A 20,179-nucleotide genomic window follows, 5' to 3' on the forward strand; every position below is an offset into this window, starting at 1 on the left:
TGCAGCTCTGATTAGACCCCTAGCCTGGGAACCTCCATATGCCGCGGGAGCGGCCCAAGAAATGGCAAAAAGACAAAAAAAAAAAAATTCCAGGTTTCTGATTTACAATTTATAGATAAAAATAAGGAATGATCAGGAAAATTTTTAGGAAATATCCAAAGGTTATGATTTAACCTCATTTTTCACAAGTTTGGAATGCTCTGTTCACTACTCTTTGACATATATGTAGACATGTTAGTCAAATGTATGTTCTATATTATAGTGTTGAGCAGAAATTTGCCCCTCATTCTCCTAACCTACATTTACCAAAGGGCTAAAGCAATAAAAGCAAAAACAGAAGCATTTTATTTGATTGAGGCATGTAAGGAAATCTGATTATTCACGTTTGAAAAAAATAGCCCCAGAGAAGTTATAGGTAGACCACATGGAGGAAGGAGTTTCTTTCTATTCCTAGAGATAGGACCCCTCTGCCCTACCAAGCTTTTCCAGACAGACAAATATCAAATATTTAGAAGACAATATAGCCTTTCAGTTCCAATATTTGATAATCTTCCTCATCCAGAAATTCCCCTTAGAATCTAAACCATATGCCCTACTCCTGTTTTTAAACTATTTCCCTCTTGTTCTATCCTCAATGAAGACTGAAACTAGCTGGTCACAATAATCAGAACAATAGTCCTTTATGTCAAGGAAACTTAAAATAGATCACTATTCCATTTTCATGTTATTAGATTGTTTCAGGTTTATTTTCACTTTTGCTTATAGGTTTTCTTTATAATTAGGTGTTTTACTCACAAGTCCCAGAGCCATATTTGTTAAACTGTAAATATTCATGAATTGAAGTAAAATAAAATTCCAGCATTCTGAAAATGCTTGGCTGAACATTCGTGGTTTCAGCATGTTGATCCAGAAGGTGACTATACATACTGTTTTAAGGCATGATCATTCTGTTTCTACCTTAAAAAGGAAATTAGGACTTTGATAATACTTAGGAGGAATAAGCACAAAGTAGATGATCACGGTTATGATGACAATCTGACTGTGCTTCTAAAACATGCCAGGCATACAGACACTCTCCTAATCTTCAAGAATTTCAAAGCCTTACCGACATGTATCTACAGTGTTATAATAAATACAAGATATGGAGTCTAGCTCTGCAGGGTAAGGTCAAGAAAGACCTCAATGTGGTTAGGTCCAGCTGAGTCTGGTGTAGGAGATGCCCCAGACTGCAAAGCAAAAAGTTAAAAAAAAAATGTAAAGCAAAATAAACCTGTGCAAAGGTAAAGAGGCAAAAAAAGCTGCTCTGTTTGGAGAACTAACAAATTAGAAAGGCTCAAGTTGAGAAAACAGGGATGGATAGGGTACTGGGATGGCAAGAGTTAAAACTGAAACAGTGGTCAAGGCCCAGATTGCAAAATAATGTTCTGAACAACTAAAGACTTGGGACTTTGTCCTGAAGGAAGTTTAAAGAGAAAATCCACAAGGTCAAATGGCTCTGTGTTAATATCACTGCAAAGAGCAGACTGGAAGGACCAGGAACTGAATGCAAGAACACCACTGGAAAGGCTGATTCACAAGTTCACTGGAGGCAGAACATGCATGTGAATTAAGGCAGTGAAACAGGCATGGAGGCAAGGCTACAAAATTGAGATATTTTGAGAGGTAGAACCAATAACTTGGTAAACAACTTGGAAATTAATCGTAAAGAACTGGGAGGGCTTGAAGATAAAGGTTTTTAAAGCTTGTCTCAATGATGCCATCAACTTAAAAAGACAACAGAGGAGGAAGAGAGATGTTGGGCAGAAAAAATAAAGATTTCCACATTGGCCATACTGTGAACTGTCTGTGGAGCATCATATTGAAAACTGGGTGTGCTGTGTAAATGGTGCTTTATGCTGATCCTGAGCTAAGGGCTGAAGTGGTGAGTCCAGATGCTGCATTGTCCTCGTTTGCACAAGGACCCTAGTGGTGGATCAGGGGGCAGATATTCAGAAGACAGGACAGACTACAGAAAATAATGTAGGAGACATAGCTCTATAGAACCATGCTGACCACTGCAGTGGCCAAACAGCCACGTGTGTCCATATAAATTTAAAGTTATACAAGTTAAATAAAATTAAAATTAATTTCTTCAGCCCCATTAGCCACAGTTCAAGTGCTCAATGATGACTGTGGTTATCGGCTACTATATTGAACAGTGCAGACACAGATTATTCCCATTATCACAGAAAGTGCTATGGGACTGTACTGGCATGGCACAAGAAAAAGAACAGGAAAGCAACAGAGGGAAGGAAGCAGAGTGAAGTGAGAAGGAGTAATCAAAGGAGTAAGAAGAGAAAGAAAAAAATCAACTGTGAATCAAGAGAAATGACTTTCAGGAGGTAAATTAATCAAGAACGTGGAAAACCCAAAAGCAGGCAAGTTAAGAAAAGGAACAAAAAAATTACCCTGAGGTAGTAACCTTGGCATGTGGGAGAGTATTAAATCATTACCAATTTCTTCAGATAAAAAAATGACTCAACGAGACTAACTCTCCCATTCAGGTGACAGGCTTAATTTTTAGATAGTACATCAGTGCCCCACAGGAGGGGAAATGTGGAATCATGACCATTCTCTTCCCACACTTTACTGAAGAAGGAGCGGCCTTACCTAGCTGTCCTCATTAGCCAGCATCCTTCCGGGAATTTCCAAGAGTCTCTAATGAGGGTCTGTACCCTGGCTTAATAGGTTTCTTGAAATCCTATGTCTAATAACTACATTCAGACATCAAACAGCACACAAAATTACCTTCTCAGATCAAAAACCACACGGTTGGCAGAGCAGTTACCAGGGGCTGGGGTCAGGGGTACACGGGGAGTTATTTTTTTAGTAATTTTAAGTACTGAGTTTCAGTGGGATGAAGAAAAAGTTCTGGAGATGGATAGTGCTGATGTTTGCACAACAATGTGATAGCCACCAAACTGTGCACTTAGAAATGGTTACAATGATCGAATTTCTGTAATGTGTATTTTACCACAAATGAAAAATTTTCAATGACGCTAAACTAAAATATACAACATGGGAGAGAATCTGGAAGAAACCTCTTACAACCCTTGACACCTGGGAAATGTAAGATACCAAACATAAACATTGGCAACATTGCTCACAAACATCTGTTACGCAAGGAAGGTGGGTATTTGTATCAGATTTACGCTATTACGTGTGAAAATATGAGTCTGATAAGTGGCAAGGTATTAAGCATCTATCGTTGCTGTTGCTATTGCCTCTTATGAAACTGTCAGTGGCCTGGAAAAATGAAACAAGTTAGAGCTCTAAATGGTGCTAACAAAAATGTATTAGGTCAGTCTTATAATTAGAGTGGCAGTGATACCCTTTACTTTACCATTCACACCTCTGGTCCACAGCCGCAGTTTGCTGACAGAGGCAGAGCATAAATTTCAGAAGTAAACCCCAAGGCAACCATGTTTGCACAGGCAAAATGCTCACTCTGCAATTAGAGGAGGGGGGTCCCTGTGAATCATGCATCATTTGACAGCCAGGCCCTGGAGCAAGGCTCAGGGAAAGCAACACAGAAGGGATGTTAAGAGAAGCCAACGGCTACTTCAACTTGTGTCACTGCGACCAGGAAGCAGAAAATGAGGCTGAAAATTAAATCAAAGCAGGTGAAAGTTCATGATGCAAAATAATACAATATGCCAGAGAATGTTAGCTCTGGGATTTTTAGGCTATACAATAAGTAGTCTCACAAGGATTTTAACCACATATTACCTCCCATCATCATTTAGACCTTTCCTGGTAAACCTACTGAAAAATTGGAAGTAAACACTTGCACACATTCATGGATCACACCCTGTTTCTTCTCCAAGGATTTTAACCAAATAGACAACAGGACCAACTTTTAATCAAATCCATTGTCTGTGGCCACTACTCGGAGCTCTGCTCAGATCATACAGGCATACTCATGCCACACCCTGACAAACAACATCACCTCGTGACTATAAGGCCAGGACACAAGGCAAGAACAAACACTGGAAGTGGAGACCAACCAAAGGGAAAGAAGGAAAGGAGGAAACAAAAACAAAGAAAAACTCAAGAGATGAGTCATACTATACTTACAACTTTCAGCCTGATAGTCTGGCACAAACTGCTCATCATTGTCAGGTACCTGAGCTGAAGAAAAGAAAAATTTAAAAAAAATTAAGAGAGAAACTGCCAAGGCATAAGGAAGGTCAAGTAAGATCTTTCATGAAAGATCCTTTTAGGCTGAGACCAAACCTCTGATTATTTGCCAATGAGCTCCTATTTAAAATGGTATTGACAGCAATATTCAGGAGGAGAAATAGAAGTGACGGTCAATGCCAATCAGAACACATATTTCAGAAATATAATGGTGGCAGCTGTAGTACCTCTGAATTCCACCTGCCAGATGGAAATAAAAGAAACATGCAAAATAAAAGAAGCTACAGGAGTTCTATTAGCTACAGTGTTTCTTTTTGTGAGAATGGAGTAAGAAGTACTTCAATTCACCTAGCCAGTGCTTAAGCAGCCCATTTAAATTAGCCACACATTTCTTTCAAATGCTGTGCAATTATTACACTCATCCCTCTGCTTTTTAGAAATGTCTTCTGTTGATGTATTCTGTCTATTGCAAATGAGATGACCATAATTAAAAATCTTTGCCCTAAATTTAGCCAAAATAGGTGACAAAGTTTTTACATTAAAGATTGTCATTGATCTGGAAATATATAATAAAATATTTTATCTCAACGATTATGGTCCCAATAATAAAAATAAACTCCATCTTTTCACACAAAATATTTTCCTGGTGACTCTTCAGCACTAACAAAAAGAATATCACTATTTCATCAGTCCTAATGTCAAACAACTTCCCTGTTTTTAGTACAGTAAAAAAATACTGAATAGCAAGAACTTAATGTATTTGTCAGTAAAAGCACAAGTATTTTTTTCAATTCTAGAGTATTTTCATCGCAGTTGGGATGTAGACATCAAAATAACTTATTTCAAGTTGAGAGAATATTACAAAAACTAGTTTCTACGTGCACAAACAAATACACACACACACATACAAACTACATAAAATAGAAGTGGGGTTACTTGTAATGTGGCAAAAATATAATGGGTTATCACCCTAATTAACTTTAGCTACAATCTGATTAGCTGGTATTACATTACTAGTATTATCTAATATAGAAACTTCTTACCCAATCGTGTCATATTAAAACAGATGTCAATTAATTTTTAAGTGCGTATTCTGTATGGGGAATTCTTATTACAATAATAAGTTTCTGTTGAAAAAGTTTTGATTTGGCAGTTGAATGAGTTAAAAAATCCATATAAAAAGAAATTGTATATTTAAAAATTCTACATAAAAAGGGTAATTCTATATAGAATTAAGATGTCGTTTATCAGTTTATTTAATAATATTTTTAAAAACATTTAGCTGAATAAAACATATTATCAAGAACAGAAACAATGATAATCTTATCTATTAACGAAATACATGCAGTTTGACATTCAACTATCTTGTAACAACTTTCCTCTGTACATCAATACTTAAGCTTATAAAAGACAAATTCCATCTACTTCCACTAAATGAAACCAAACAAGAACTTTTTTTGCCAAATTAGATCAGATGCCTATTTGATCAGCCTATACTGGAGTGAGAGGTACTTTTTTCAAAGGATTCTACTAACATCTGATACCAAGGTTAACAAAGTCAAGCAAACTTCAAATCATTGTTCTATGCTATGCTGTGTAAACTGTGTAACATTATTTAACCTCTTTTAACTCCATTTACGCTTTAGTTTAACAGAGATAATACAGGTTTTTTCGTAAGGATTAAATGAAACAGTCTAAACACAATGCCAAACACAATACCAGATCCTCAAGAAACGTTACGTACTTTCTTCATTCCAAACCTCCACCACTCACCCATATTTTCCAATTCACACAAAAAAAATTACTCTAATCATTGCAATGCAAATTTAATATCTCTACTTCTAATGAATTATAGTTGGGATGGATAAAAATCACAGCTAAAATTTGTACATTAGCATTCTCGTTGCTATAAACATTTGACATTGCAGTAAGCCTGATTTTTCTCAGAGCTCACAAATGATAAGTGGAGGAGTATCCTTTAAAATAAGTCTTTTCACCAAAAAAATTATAAAAATGTTTTTATTATCTATTTACTAAATAACAGCAGGCCGACAAAATCAAATCCTACACATTGTTTCCATCATATCCACATGTTTTGGTTTCCCTTCTAAATTAACAACTAAACCGATATAACTTTTGAGATGCAAAATTATCAACCACAGCAATTACTATGCTTTTAAAAAGCCAACATTTACAAGAATCTAATAAAAATGTAATACCCCTTTACAGGAATAGTTAAAAATAGCTGGTGAGTAACAAAAATATATTTGTAACAGAATATGCCGGTATGAATGTCCTAAAGGCCAGACTTTCTTTTTTTTTCTTACTATCAAAAGAAAAAGTTGCAGCTCCATGATATATACATCACTGCAAGGCATAAAAATCACTGATGGATAAGTGGTTTATGTTGGGATATGAGTGGGGTGGGGCAGAGAAGGCAAAACTTTAGAAACAGAAGAAACCAGAAGTTATAGCTCACAAATATACAGAAAATAGCTACGTATAATTTGTAAAAAGAATAAGAGTTGCTATTTCTGTTCTAACTCCTTAGCATACTGAATAAATACTTCACACTTATGCCTGAACATATTACAGAATTTTAACAAAAAACATATGACTCACATTTTCACAGAAGCTAATCTTAAGAAACTGAATAGACCAAATGAAGCAGCATGCTACTTAAATAGACAAAGGCTTAAGTATACCTCTAATTTCAAGTTAGAGTAAAAGGAAAGTAGTTAACGAAAAACACAAGTTGGATCTGGGCTAGGAAAATATGACAAAGGATTGCCACACTCCTATCATACATTTCCTTTTTTTCCCCTCAATTCACAGGAATTCTATGAAGTAGCAAACTGCAGCTGCCTCTGGCAAGCCACACCAACTCCAATGTGGAAAATTAACAATAGAGGCCAATCTAAAAAAAAAAAAAACTTTTTTCCCTGCTAACTATTATAAACTATGCTTGGGATAATCACCTTTGGGGAATGAAAATGTTTCCCCACTCTCTGTAATTAAAGAGGAAAGGGAAGAGTAAGAAAGGAGAAGAGAAAGTATATACCAAAAGACCAATAAAAGGCTTTCAAGAAGATGAAGCATGTGGATTTTATTGGTAATAGCTGGAGCACTTCTATCAGCTCACTGCACATTAATAGACAAGTTGCCATCAAGTCTCAGGACTTCAGCTTTAAAAGGGTAGTATCTGCTGCACTCTCAGCTATTTTGATTTACCTTGATTATTATCCAAAGTTTCTCTCTCTCTCTTTTTACTACATAGCAATACTTTTATAAGAAAGAAACTCATGGAAATATTAATCACGGCCTGGATGTCACAGAATCACTAATCTGCATTTTGAATTTAAATATACTTTCTTAACTAACATTTCCTGGGCAGTGGAAGGTGTGGGGACTGGGCAATTTTTGAACAGAGTTTGGCTTTATTTTGTGCATCTTTTAAGCCTCCAAATAAAATAATCATCATCATTTAAGAAAAGATAAATAGTGAAATATTTTCCAAATTTGGCTGCAGGCAAGTAAAAACCCCCTTCTTCTTACAAATTGGCGCCTGTCAGGTTTTCTTTTAAAGCTAGGGAAAAAGTGGAAAAATTACACATGAAACAAAATGTCAAGTTTGAAAGGGGTTAATATTTAATTAAAACCAGTTCTATCCACTGTAACAATGACCTGGAGCCAAACAAGGCGGAAGATGTATGAGTCATTCTTTCTGCCCGTGAATGAGACAGCTGATCTCCTCAGCAATTCCTCCAGACAAGCAGGCAGAACTGGAGTTCTGCCTCCATTCACAAAAACACGGTCCAGCATGAGCCATGTGGCCCAACCGCAATCTTTTCATGTCACACCCTTCCAGAGAGCTAAAGCAAGTCAACTTGAACTTGCAATATAAACACACCAATTTTATTGCTCTATCTCAAACACAGCTCAGATCCATTAAGTTACATGTTTAAATAAAGAACAAAATTAAATCCACATATATATTTACATATATTTAACCCATCCTGCTTTATAGAGTAACTTGTCACAAAAATTTGTGCCAAGCTAAGAAGGAAAGATGGATAGATGGATAGGACAGAAAGAAGGAAGGAAGGGAAGGACGGAAGACTGGAGAGAAGGAAGAAGGGATGAAGGAAAAAGAAAAACCATTAAAGAAATGCCTTATTTTTTTTGCCTATTATTCAAACGTTCTTTATTCTAAGATCATAATAGTTTACTGCTGAACTTTGTAGCATTTAACACTGAATCACAGGGTGAGAAACAAGTTTCTCTGAAAAAAATGTACATTTTCTCTTAAATAAAACAAGAAAATCAACCTTCACACAGTGGTATTTTGTTTAATCCTAAAATGAAGCTTCAGGCCATGGAACAAAATAATCATGAGAGCTAAGCCTGGTTTTATACCACATCCGCTTTTAACATTAAAATGATTGTAACAATGTCAAAGCATTAATTAAAGCAGTAGTATAAACATATTTAAACAGACAAAAAAAAGGGGGGGGAGGCTATTTCTCTATAAGAGGAACATCTTTAATATTTGAGAAACACATTCTTTCTAAATGGCCCAGAAGAAAGAAAACAGTAAGGTTTAGTTGTCCAAAGTTCTCAAATCAACTTCAATTTCCTAACTCTTAACTAGCCTATACAGTGACTTGAAAACTTAAGGGTAGGTCAGAGCTGTTGTTACTAGCCAAATGTTTTCTCTAACGCTGAGAGGTGACATATTATTATTATCATTATTACTCTAATTACGATATTGCACACAAGTCAAAGGAAACAAAGTTTTATTATGAAATTCAAGATAGTACACATTTTCCTTAACTGAAGTAGAAAAGCTTAGCAACATTTCATTAACACGCTTTAGGACCCTCTGGAAAAACTGTATCTAGTTGACACCAAATCCCAATTCTAACAAATTTTTCTATTTTGCAAATAGAGCATAGTGAACAGGCATTTACATAATTCCAATAAATGTTTAGAAATAGAATACATTTACTCTACCTGCTAGCCTTTAATCAAATCCAAATGGGAAGTCTTTGTTCCATATTTTAGAGTATTTCCTGGTATAAGAAAAAGATGGGGAGCAGCTCCCCCTTTCCACCCACAAAATGACTCTTGCTCAACTCTAAGAAATAGTATGGACTTCTGTAATTTGATGCTTCATTCTCAATTACTTTTTTATTTAAACCACATAAAATAATGTAGTTTGTAAAGCCTTTTCTCCTTATTGCATCATATTAAAAAAAAAATCATCAGTACTTATCCAATTTATGCTCTATTTCAAAAAGAAAGAGCCTAAAAATAGCTTTTGAAAAATAAAAATGAGCACATTATGACTGCTGTGTATTGTAGATCACATTATGTATGGTGAGTAACAATATCACATATTATTTAAGGAAACTCATAAGAAACAATTTTGAATATAAATTTAGTGTCAGCTCCTGAAGTGATCTGAAGAGATAGAATGATATGTCCATTTTTAAGTCAACCTGTCACTGGAAGCTCACATAAAACAAGCAAAAAACAGCTTGTCTGCATGAGGGCATGAGACAATAACCTTAGGGGTAGAAAGGTTGTTCTTGGAGACAAGACTTTGACCCAAGTGTGGTGGCAGCATGAAACTTAACTAACACAACTGAAAAACTTTTACCCTGACCTTGGCGAAGCACCTTCGACGTTTTTTTCTTAATAATGCTGATCAAAGGAAACCTCAAGGACATCTAGACCCACATCAAAAATAGCACTCGAAAGCTACTATGTATTATACCAGATACATATGAGATGTATCATTTCTTTTAAGTTGTGTTAGCAGATAAGCTTTAATAAAAAGCTTTAGAAGAATGCAATCTTCTTTTAACTCATTTTTACATCCTCTATTTCAGCCCACCCCACACACAAAAAGGCTCCATTTTAACTATGAATTATTAGGACATCACTCCTTAAAGCACCACTTAAAATAGGATGTTAACTATGATGTTGATAGAATTTATATTTGAACTCATTATTTCATGGGATCAAATAATTGGAATTGCCTTTCTGTCAGTGTCAATCTAATTCAAAAGCCAAAGAATCAATAAAGAATTGTACACAGTAAAATTATAATATAAAGTGGCTATGGCAAAATTTAAATAAGCACATTTTCCACTTTTTTAACTGCTATTGTGATCACTGAAAACATTCCTTTTTCAATTTGCTTCCGAAAGAGATGTGATTATTTTAAATTGTAATGTATTATGTTAAAAACCTTTCAATTTCAGTGTTAGTACTTCAAAAATGATGATACTAATATAAAGTTATATTCTTCCAAAACATATTTTTGATCTCTTTTTAGAAATTTGGAGGGGGGGGGAGTATATTTTTTGGAGAGAATTTTAGTGAATTGAAAATACTGGTTCCAACCCCACCTTCAAATTAGTCCTGTGTTACCTATTCAAATTTCTCCCTAGACATAAAACACACTTCATAATCCATAATAATTTACCTATGACTAATTCTTGTTACACTCTGGATCTACCTTCTAAAAATTCTTACTGGAAAAAAAAAAAAATTAAACCTGCTAGAATATATATCATTTCCCCAGTATTTAAAGGACTTCAATAATTTTTTTTAAATGTATATGACACATTACAACTAACTTGACTCTCATGTCTAATAAGATTTTTAGACCTGTTTAACTTCCCAGTGGGATTCTAATTCACGGGAGAAACTTGGTTAATTGCCAATGATCTTTTTTAAAAGGATCAAGACGTCTTAAAATTTCATGGTCCCTTTCTTGGCGACAAAGCATTATGAAAAGAAATATGTAAACGGTTCATAGTCTGCCAGTTTGGCCATGTTTTAATTGCTGCAGGTCCAGAAGGACATAAATGGACAAATCTAGCTGTGAATAAACTATTATAATTTTGAGATCTCTTCTTGGCTAATATTGCTCAAGATGTGGGATAAGTTAAAATGCTAATGCGAATAATATAATTCTATAAAATTGCTAAAAGTAAAAATAAATGTGCTATCCATGGACAGTTTAAAAAAAAAAAAACCTCTCTTCTTCATACTAGATTTTAAAAATTAAATTAATGTTATGCTTATATCATGATAGGAGACATTAATGTAAACCACTCTGAAAAAATGTTTAAATTATTCTAAAATGCAATCTTATTCAGAGTTGGTAAATAACAGCCCACCTGGGTACCCAATAAAACCCTCAAGAATAACTCCTCAACTTACTTAAGCTTATAAATTCTAAGTCAAAGTCCATGTTCTTCCAAGTACATCAGTCATTTTCTACATTTACTTTATATATAAAGCTAAATAAATCATCAGACCTAATTTACAGGTAAGTTAATTATCACAGGTAAGAATATTCTGTGCAGTTTTAAAATAAATTCAGATAAATTACCAAATCAATTATATGAGCAACAAAGAAGCCAAACAAGTCAAAAGTAAAACACTGCATTGAAACTGATTATAAAATGGTAAGAGTCTGTCACAGATTCCACATTTTTTAATTCCAGGAACAGAGTTGCTATGCATAATCAAAATCTGCCAGCAAGTGCACTGACTTGGAATCAATGAGACTTAAACATCTGAAGAACCAACAAACCTTCCAGAACAATTAAAATAGATATTTGAAGTTGTTTTGGATAAGCAAATAAATTCCCTCATAAATGTAATGTCCTCACAACCTTCAGCTTTGCAAAACTTAACAGATAAAAGTTAATTCAAGAGTCACCGGACAAATTTTTCTTGAGAAAGTTACGTTTGACTATGTGGCTTAAGTTGCAATAATAAGTAACTTATTGCAATAAGTTTCATTTACAGAGACAAGCAAAATGACCTTTAAATATAACTAAAACTTTCATTAATACTTACCCTTCATTAACATACAAATACAATCACCCTTTCAAAGGACTACGGGAAAAGCTCTTTAACTTACAAGGTTCATAAAGATAGCTGAAGCCCTTTGGAAGAACTAGAATATCAGCAAAACAAAGAAACTTCTTTTACATGCTAACAGCAACTTGATCAACTAAAGCCAGACCACCCAAAAAAAAACCCAGCAGTTTGCCTCAAGGTAGCAATAGCAATACTTGGGTTCCATTTAAAGAGACCCTCTCTCTTCCTTTAACCACCTAAAAAAAATCTCTTTCAAAAACTGCATGTTTCCCATATAAAGACAGAAATAACACAATTATACTCAATGCTTAAATATCTATAATATCTCTTTGTGTTTCCAACAAAACACATCATAGGATAAAATTAATGTTTCACATTTAGTATAACAAATTAAAAAAATTCCAATTACAGACACCAAAAAAAGTCCCTCACATTAGGAATTTCTCAAGTTGTATAAAGCTGCACTGAAGAAATATCTCATTGTTCCTATAAAATAAAGTTTCACACAATAAAAAATACAACAGATTACAACACGAAATTTCATCAAAAAGCAATCAAAAATAAAGGTAATGCCTTTAAATGTCTCCTTACTATTTTAAATAAATCCTAATAAAAGTGACATAACAGCAAAGGTCAGTTTCAACAAACATCACATCACAGTAACAAACAGAAAACAGTTTAAAAACCCTAGAATTGCCCAAGATTTATTTTAAAGTCAGAGTTTTCCTCAGCATTGGATACACACCTAATGTTCTGTGTTCTGAACAAGGTGGAAAGAAGCCACTTGCACTTAAATCTTGAAGCATCCCGTCCTGATGAACCCAGAGAAACTAATTTCTGCCATCAGAAAAGTCCTCCACCAGAACACCAAATAATGATATGCGCTGCTCTAAAGGAAACAGCAAGCCGGGTTCTGGCTCTAGGAGGTCTCTCGAGGTACAATAATATAAACCTGATCAATTGCAATTAAAATCTGAACAGAGGCTTAGAACTTGAAGTCTTGGTGCATTAGTTCTTGCCAAAAGCAGATGTGATTGTGAGCTGGAAGCAATTTCTCCTGGTAATTTGTGATGACACTGGGTAGTGCAGTCCCAGATTCCCCAAAGACAAACTCATCAGAGGCTCTAATGTATGCATGACACATGAGGTGGCTCTTTTAGAGCTCAATTAATTGGGCTGAACATTAAGACAGCAAGTTCAGGACTTTTTTTTTTTTTTTTTTTTCCCTTCTAGAGTTGCTTTCCCCCTCCTTTGAAAGCAATTTTTGCCTTACCTTCTGCAAGCCATGTTTCCTGTAATTGACTTAGATCTTGAAAGAGTTCTAAAAAACAAGTCAGAGACATAAAAGATTTACAAACCTTTAGGCTTCATTAAATGGAAATGTTTGTCATGAAATCAGTATTAAATATCAACTTAATTGGGGGAGGGGGTGGTCAATATAAAAAGAAAACAGGATTCATAACTTCATTATACCAATAATCCTGCCCATTTTGATACCTATTAGGCAATACTTCTCAATTATCTTCTTCTCCCCACCCCCACTTTAATAAATAGCTTAATAAATAAGCTCAGAGATACCAAACAACACACATACACCAGAACTCAAAAAGGCTGAGGAGGTGTGTCCATCTGTGGAAACCTTTCTTAAATGTATTCAACTCTTACTAAAATAGTGGCAGTGAAATAATAAAAAAGACCAAAAATCATTTTATCTTCTGAGTCTCAAAGTACTATATGTCTTCAAGTTGAATGCCTCAAAACTAGAAGGGACAACTTTTTAAATACAAAATTTTAGAGGAAAAGTTTTGCATTAATAGGTTTACAAAAGTCAGAGAGATAATTCCCCGGCACCTGTTTATTATCAAGTCCAAAATTATATCTTCTGTCAGAGAGGGGAGGAAGAGGTGTGTAACTATTTGTTCTTATGTAAAGATTTGAAGAAGTTTCAGAGTTCGCTATACCTAATCTAGACGTCAAACTGAACTTTGATAATTAATTCTAAGTATATTAAATTTATTTTAAATGCCCTCGTATGGCTGGAGTAATTTATAATATACTGACCTCCTACTAACAATTCATATAAAGAACCTATATCCTAATTTCCCAAATAGCTGTTATAATTATTAATTAATTATGATTCAGTGAACACTTCAAGGCCTATTAAAAAAAAAAAAGATATTTCTGACCTCACCATGAAGTCATCAAAATCATCCTTGAAAAGTTTGATAATAGTATTTGGCTTTAGTGTAAGGGGATGAGAAATCGATCACTTATATTGCTCAACTTAAAATATAGGAGAAAGGAGAAGAAATTAAGTAGTGTACACAGTTGTCTAATTTGTCCCACTGTGTTAGATATTTTAAAATTGTTACCTTAGTGTATGGATTACTTATATGCCATATGGACAAAGGTAATTAAACATAAAAAATGATTAAAAGAAGGAAGTCACTGTTAAGTTTTTATTTCCTTCTTTCATTAGTGACAGGGCCATAATATATCCCCCAACACAAACGGTCACATCATGTTAATTGCTCCAAATAAAAGTCTTGGCTAAACGCAGTAATTCGAAAGTTTATTACTCTTAAGGTAAGACTGAGGTGCTTCTCTTATGAGGGTGCGAAGTACAGGTAAAGACGGGGGATTCAGCTCAAAATCAAACCTCACCTTCTGAATCATGAGCCAGATCTCTGTTAATGAATTTTCTTTTCCTGACATTTGTTGGTTTCTCGTTACAATTTCTCCCACGCTGATTCTACAAAGGGAAAGATAAAATTCTTTAAAAGAATGTAGACCTCAAATGTCACACACACCAAAAAACCTCACATGCATACATAAGTCTACTGGATCCTCTCCCTAAATAGAAAAATAAAAGTCCATAGTATCTATTCTAATATTTATTTTCTGCATTCACTTGACAGTGAAAGCTTATGCTGAGAATTCAACAGTCAGAGGGAATTGCTCCCCATCACCAATCAGAACACACTACTGTTTATCAGTCATATATTCATGGTATCTCAGCATCAAAACAACATTAAGCAATTATACTTAAAGTTGTTTTTTAGGCTGGATCAAAGATAGATTAAAACACAATGAGTTTTATTCCCTCTTCTCTCTACTACCCTCCAGAAAAAGAACAAAAAGAGAGTGGTGAAATGAAAAAAACCACGAGAGAAAATGAGAAAAAAAAAGAAACAAAAACACCCCATGTAAACAAAAAGTGTCAGCATTTTGTCTCAACTTCATTCTTTTCAATGTGGCAGACAAACCCAGCCAAAAACTTTGAGTGCAGCAGCTGCTGCTGCCCTCCATCTCCTCTTCTGCTCATCCTGAGCACTTTAATCAGAAAAAGGGGTCTTAAAAACAAAACTATGCCTTATCCAAATCACTGAAAGGTAAGCTCATTTTGAAGATTGGGCTTCTAGAAGCAGAGTCGCCCTACAGTGGCAACAAAGCAGATAAAGTATCTGCAATCCCAACCCTCTTGCCCCCTCCCTGCTCATGCTCTCCCTCCTCCCCCCACCCCCTCCGTAGGAGTCAAGTTTATAAACAGCAACTTTCGAACTGATCACTCACATTGGTGACCATGTAAGGCACTTGCTGGTCATAAAATCCATCCATCCTGCTGCTCTTCGCAAATTTCAGCTCAGTGTTTTATATTTTGAGCATTTAGCTGGAGATTTCCTCGGGATCTGGACTTCTATCAACCTAGAGGGGAACAAGATGGCTTTTAGACTTAAAAAAAAAATCATGAATGAAGCTCTTGAATTTGCATAGCTAATTACCCTCCGACAGTCCCATTCACAAAAATAACCCTCCCTACACCGCCTCCTTCACCTGGATCCAAAGAGAGCCCAGAGAGTTCACAATTTACATATTTTCGGCAGTAGCAAAAATCCGAACAAGAGGCGATGTATTTATTTACACTCTCGATGTTTCCCTGCACGGTCGGTGTACCCCGGGCAGCTCTGATTCGCAAACGTGTGCAAAACTAGCAATGGCGATCAACGAGACTTGCTTTGCACCTAACGGGACTAAAGAGACGGAGACACCTCTTTCATAAGGATAGTTTTTGCAACCCACAACCATGCAATTATCTGGAGAGACATAAAAAGTTGTTGGAAAGACCCACCTGAAGGCCACGCTGGGCGAACGGCTGCAAAAAATTCCCTCCAATTTTAATAAAAACATTAATTATTGCCCAGCACTTCCCCTTGGAAGCCGAAAGCGCCTCTGACAGAGCTCAATTCGGTGGTTTTTCCTCTACTTCTCCTCCAGGGGCCTCCAATCCAAACTGATGGATCGCTGCCTCCCATTGGCTCCGCGTCTCTTTCACAAGATCAGATTTCGGGCTGTCAATCAGGAAGCTTGCTGCCCCTTCTCGTGAATCTCCCGCGCCCCTCTGCCCAAGGCTGTGCTCTGGCGACTGACGCGGGGTCCACAGCCTGGAAATGCCACAGAGCAAATCGACTGTCCTCATAACCCGCTGCTTATTGTCAAGGCGCCCAGGGACACCGAAGCCATGCGTATCCTAGTCTCGAGTTCTCCTTACTGGTGTGTTTGGTCCACTACTGGGCTGATTTCCTAAAGCACTTTCGTTTGGTGGATCGCGATCCACCGAGACCGTGCCTCTTTTCGTTTGTGAATCGCGATCCACCGAGACCGTGCCTCTTTAGTCCCCCACCTTCCTCCCTCAAGATATCCAGCCCCTAGACTTGAAACCGGACAAGGAGCCCACTTTGCTCTCTATAACTTACTTCCCCCTAGCTTTTGACCCAAGTTCTCTTCTCGTTTCTCAACACTCACCACCACCATTACAGTTTATCAAAACCTTTTTTTTTTTTTTTTTCTTTTGACGGTCTTCCTCAAATCTTTCATGGGACAGTAAAATCTAGGGAGAAAGCACCTGGGAGAAGCAGAGGAATTGCTTCTTAGACGAGGTTGCGTTGGAAGGGAGAACTGGGAAAACAACACTACAGTCTAGGTGAGAAAATGTATAAAAATAATATTTGTCCCACGTGTGCATTGGGACAAGGTGTTTCCAGTCCTCGAGGGAGGAGGGGAAGAGCAGGGGATTGGTTAGGTTGGCTCCGATATACTAGGGACCCGCACGTTTCCTGAGCTTTTGTTATGTATACACGGAGGCGGAGGGTGTCACTTACTGTACTTGACGCTTTCACTTCCTCTCCAGCTTTTAAACAGCCAGAGCGGGGGGTTGGGGGCGAGAGGCCAGAGGTTCGGATTTCAAGGACAATGACTAGGACGTTAAAAAGTGAAGGCTGCAATTCTGAAACCACATGCCCTGACCCTCCTACTGGACTTAAAGCTGTAGAGAGTCACTTAAGAAGCCTCGGCCCAACCAGGGATAAGAGGCCTCGGGGATGGGACCGGGAACTCAGTGATGTTGAAATTCATTTGTGATCCTGGTGGCGACAAGCGCTGGAGACCAAAGGACGTTTCCGGCAGCTGTTCTGCGGGTTGGGAAACGTGCTGCAGTGCTCAATTTCTAATTGAAAGTTTCCTTCCTTAAATGCAAAGTTATGGTGCCCGTATGAAAATAAAGTGTGAGTGCACGTTATTCAATTCTGGATTCCTGGAGGTTGCGGGTCATAAAGTTTTTAATTAAAAAAAAAAAAAACTTTCATTACTGGAGAAACACCCAATAACTGTGGACAGCAAGGGCACACATCATGCATTCCCTGAAAGTAGTACATCAGGGTTGCGCGCACGAAAAAGCATTTTGAGCGGGAAATGCTTGTTTACCCCTGCTGGAGAGGGTTCGGGCGCAGCCTGGCCTGGAGGCTTGGCATAGTGAGACTCTAGGGTATTTCTGAAGGTGCAGTCAGGTGGGAGCCAATGGCAACGGGGTCCCGCCGCCCAGCACTCTCAGGATAACCCAGACCCTGTAATGTGAGCAACAGTTTCCAGAGATCTTCTCTGCGACGGGTATCCAGGGTAACCAGGCGGGGGCGGAGCTTCAGGCTCGGCCCCCGCGAGGTTCTCGCCGCAGCCAATAACATACCGTATATTCCCAGCCCATTGTTGTTTACTGCTGACCCCGCAGCGCTCCACTAGGAGATTGGCTGCTTTAGGGGAGGAGGCGGGGCCTCTCCCGCCCCTGCAGCCTCTTTTCAGTTCCATTCACAAAATTCCGCCCTGTCTTGGTCACGTGGTTGGGGGCGTGGAGGGGCAGGGGAAATGACACAACAAAGGCCCAAGTTTTCCAAACTACAAAACTTTTTTCTGCCTCGCTACCTCTTCTATGGCCCGTCAACGAACAAATACTAGAAGAGGAAAAGGAGTCTTGGGTCTGAGAGCAACAAAAAGAGGAGAGAAAAATGAGTCCGAAATTAAAGGAAGACTCATAGGGGATTAATTCCAGGGTGCACTGCGTACGAGTAAAACTGCAAAAGAGGAAAGGAAGAAAATTAAGGAGATTGGAGAACATTTTAAGGATAAACAGGAACTTTTTTTGCTTCCTGCTTGAAGTCATTGCTTTTAGACACAGAGTTAATGGATTTCAGTTTTTCACAACATTCAGTAATTTTCATTTCTACCTTAGATTTATCCATCGTTTCTTTTTAAAGCTTCTTAACACTGCAGGTTTTCTCTGCCTGACGGTTTTAGTTTCCATTTCCCAAGTCTTTACTCTTTCTCATACACCCGCCGCCAAAGCACTGCCCCTTCTCTCCACCAATGTTGAACTAACAAACTGAAGCAGAGAATTTTAGCAGAGGATGAAGTAGAATTCTAGGATTTTACTGTACATTGCAGGGGGCCCCTATTTCCCCTTTGGAGTCTTTAAATGAACTCAGCTTTCAACTATTTAATCTTAGCTGTAATTGAACATGATGGTGTGTGAATAAGCAGACAAGCCAGTCTCACTACAGCTCAGTCTTGTTGAAATAGCATCCAATTTTGAGATAAATGTTTACCTCTAGCAAGTGATCAGTGGAGACCATACTCCCTCCCCTCACCCAATTTCTCTTCCATCTTTTCTCTTTCTGTCCCTTTTTGTGCCTTGATACTTAGTGAGACACCAGCTTTTAGTTTGGCTGCTGTTTCTCTTCTCTGCTTGGTGCTGGGAAAAACTAGTAGACCTAGTGGCTAAAGACATTGGAAAGGCTAAAAATTCTCTTTTAGAAAATATTACCATTGTGGAAAATGTCTACAGAGGCAGCACTTCTATCCACAGAGAGGAACCTCAAAAGTTGCACAAAGTTTCCACTATTTCTGAAAGTGAGTCTTTTAAAATCAGCTTAGTTAATGCCAGTCCTTCTTGAATGGAAAATTTCATTTTGGCAAGATTTCAGGCATAGAATGGCAGAGCAGAGGCCAAGAGGCTTTGACATTTATTTGCTTGTATTTTGAAATTCCATTTGGGTTTTGAAATTAGAGGTCTTGAGAGAAAGCCTCCTTCTACCCTCCCCCACACACCCCGCCCCCCATAAAAATCCACTTTTGAGTTTGGAAAGTTTTTAACTTGCACATAAAGCTATTTAAATCTTTATAGTACCTTTGCTGTTATTTAATACAATAAAATAATATTCATTAGTGGCTCTTCTGAAATTAACTTATAGCATTATACTGAAAATGAATAATGTTCAAGAAAGTACATTTCTAAAAAAAAAAAACTAAAGTGGTACTTATGGTTTTAAATGGTTAAGGTGATTAAAATTAAATAAAATGTGTTCAAATCAGGTTGATTATTAAAGAGAATAGTAACTTTCATAATTTTTAAAAATACTCTATAAAGCAATTGTTAATGGCCTTGTTTGCACAGAGCTACATAAAAAGGATAAGATAAACTATTAAGTAGCTAATAGTGGGCATAAGGATGAACAGGTGAATATAATTTTAAAAGAAAACTTAGAAACCTGCCAGAATGCTGAAAGATAATCGGTGGCTTTAGTGGGCTCCCTGTGGAAAGAGAAGCAGGGATTTCCGAGGGTAAACCCTAGGAAGAAGGTAAGGGTACCAAGTAGACTCACACTGTGTAGAAGGCATAGCTCCGACTCCAACTCTGCCTTTGTCAGTAGAAGAATATCACCAAACTCCCCAAGGAGAGGAAATGCAAACATGAGATTTAAAAAATTAA

General features: G+C 37.0%; 1 protein-coding gene across 7 annotated transcripts in view; it reads right to left on the reverse strand.

Annotated features, from left to right (window-relative positions):
* Window positions 1–20,179, reverse strand: part of ETV1 (ETS variant 1) — a 244,319-nt gene that overhangs the window by 79,771 nt on the left and 144,369 nt on the right. The window contains exons 1-6 of one of the 7 annotated variants that reach the window (XM_013979740.2): window positions 16,214–16,649; window positions 15,919–16,115; window positions 15,658–15,789; window positions 14,749–14,836; window positions 13,358–13,405; window positions 4,117–4,170 (exon numbers count right to left, since the gene is read on the reverse strand). In XM_013979740.2, coding sequence (XP_013835194.1) covers window positions 4,117–4,170; window positions 13,358–13,405; window positions 14,749–14,836; window positions 15,658–15,702 — 235 coding nt within the window. In that variant the 5' untranslated portion in view covers window positions 15,703–15,789; window positions 15,919–16,115; window positions 16,214–16,649. The other 6 variants (XM_013979739.2, XM_021063401.1, XM_021063402.1 and 3 more) reach the window with 6 other exon arrangements.

The sequence above is a fragment of the Sus scrofa genome, chromosome 9, assembly GCF_000003025.6.
Source record: "Sus scrofa isolate TJ Tabasco breed Duroc chromosome 9, Sscrofa11.1, whole genome shotgun sequence".
Taxonomy (NCBI): Eukaryota; Metazoa; Chordata; class Mammalia; order Artiodactyla; family Suidae; genus Sus; species Sus scrofa.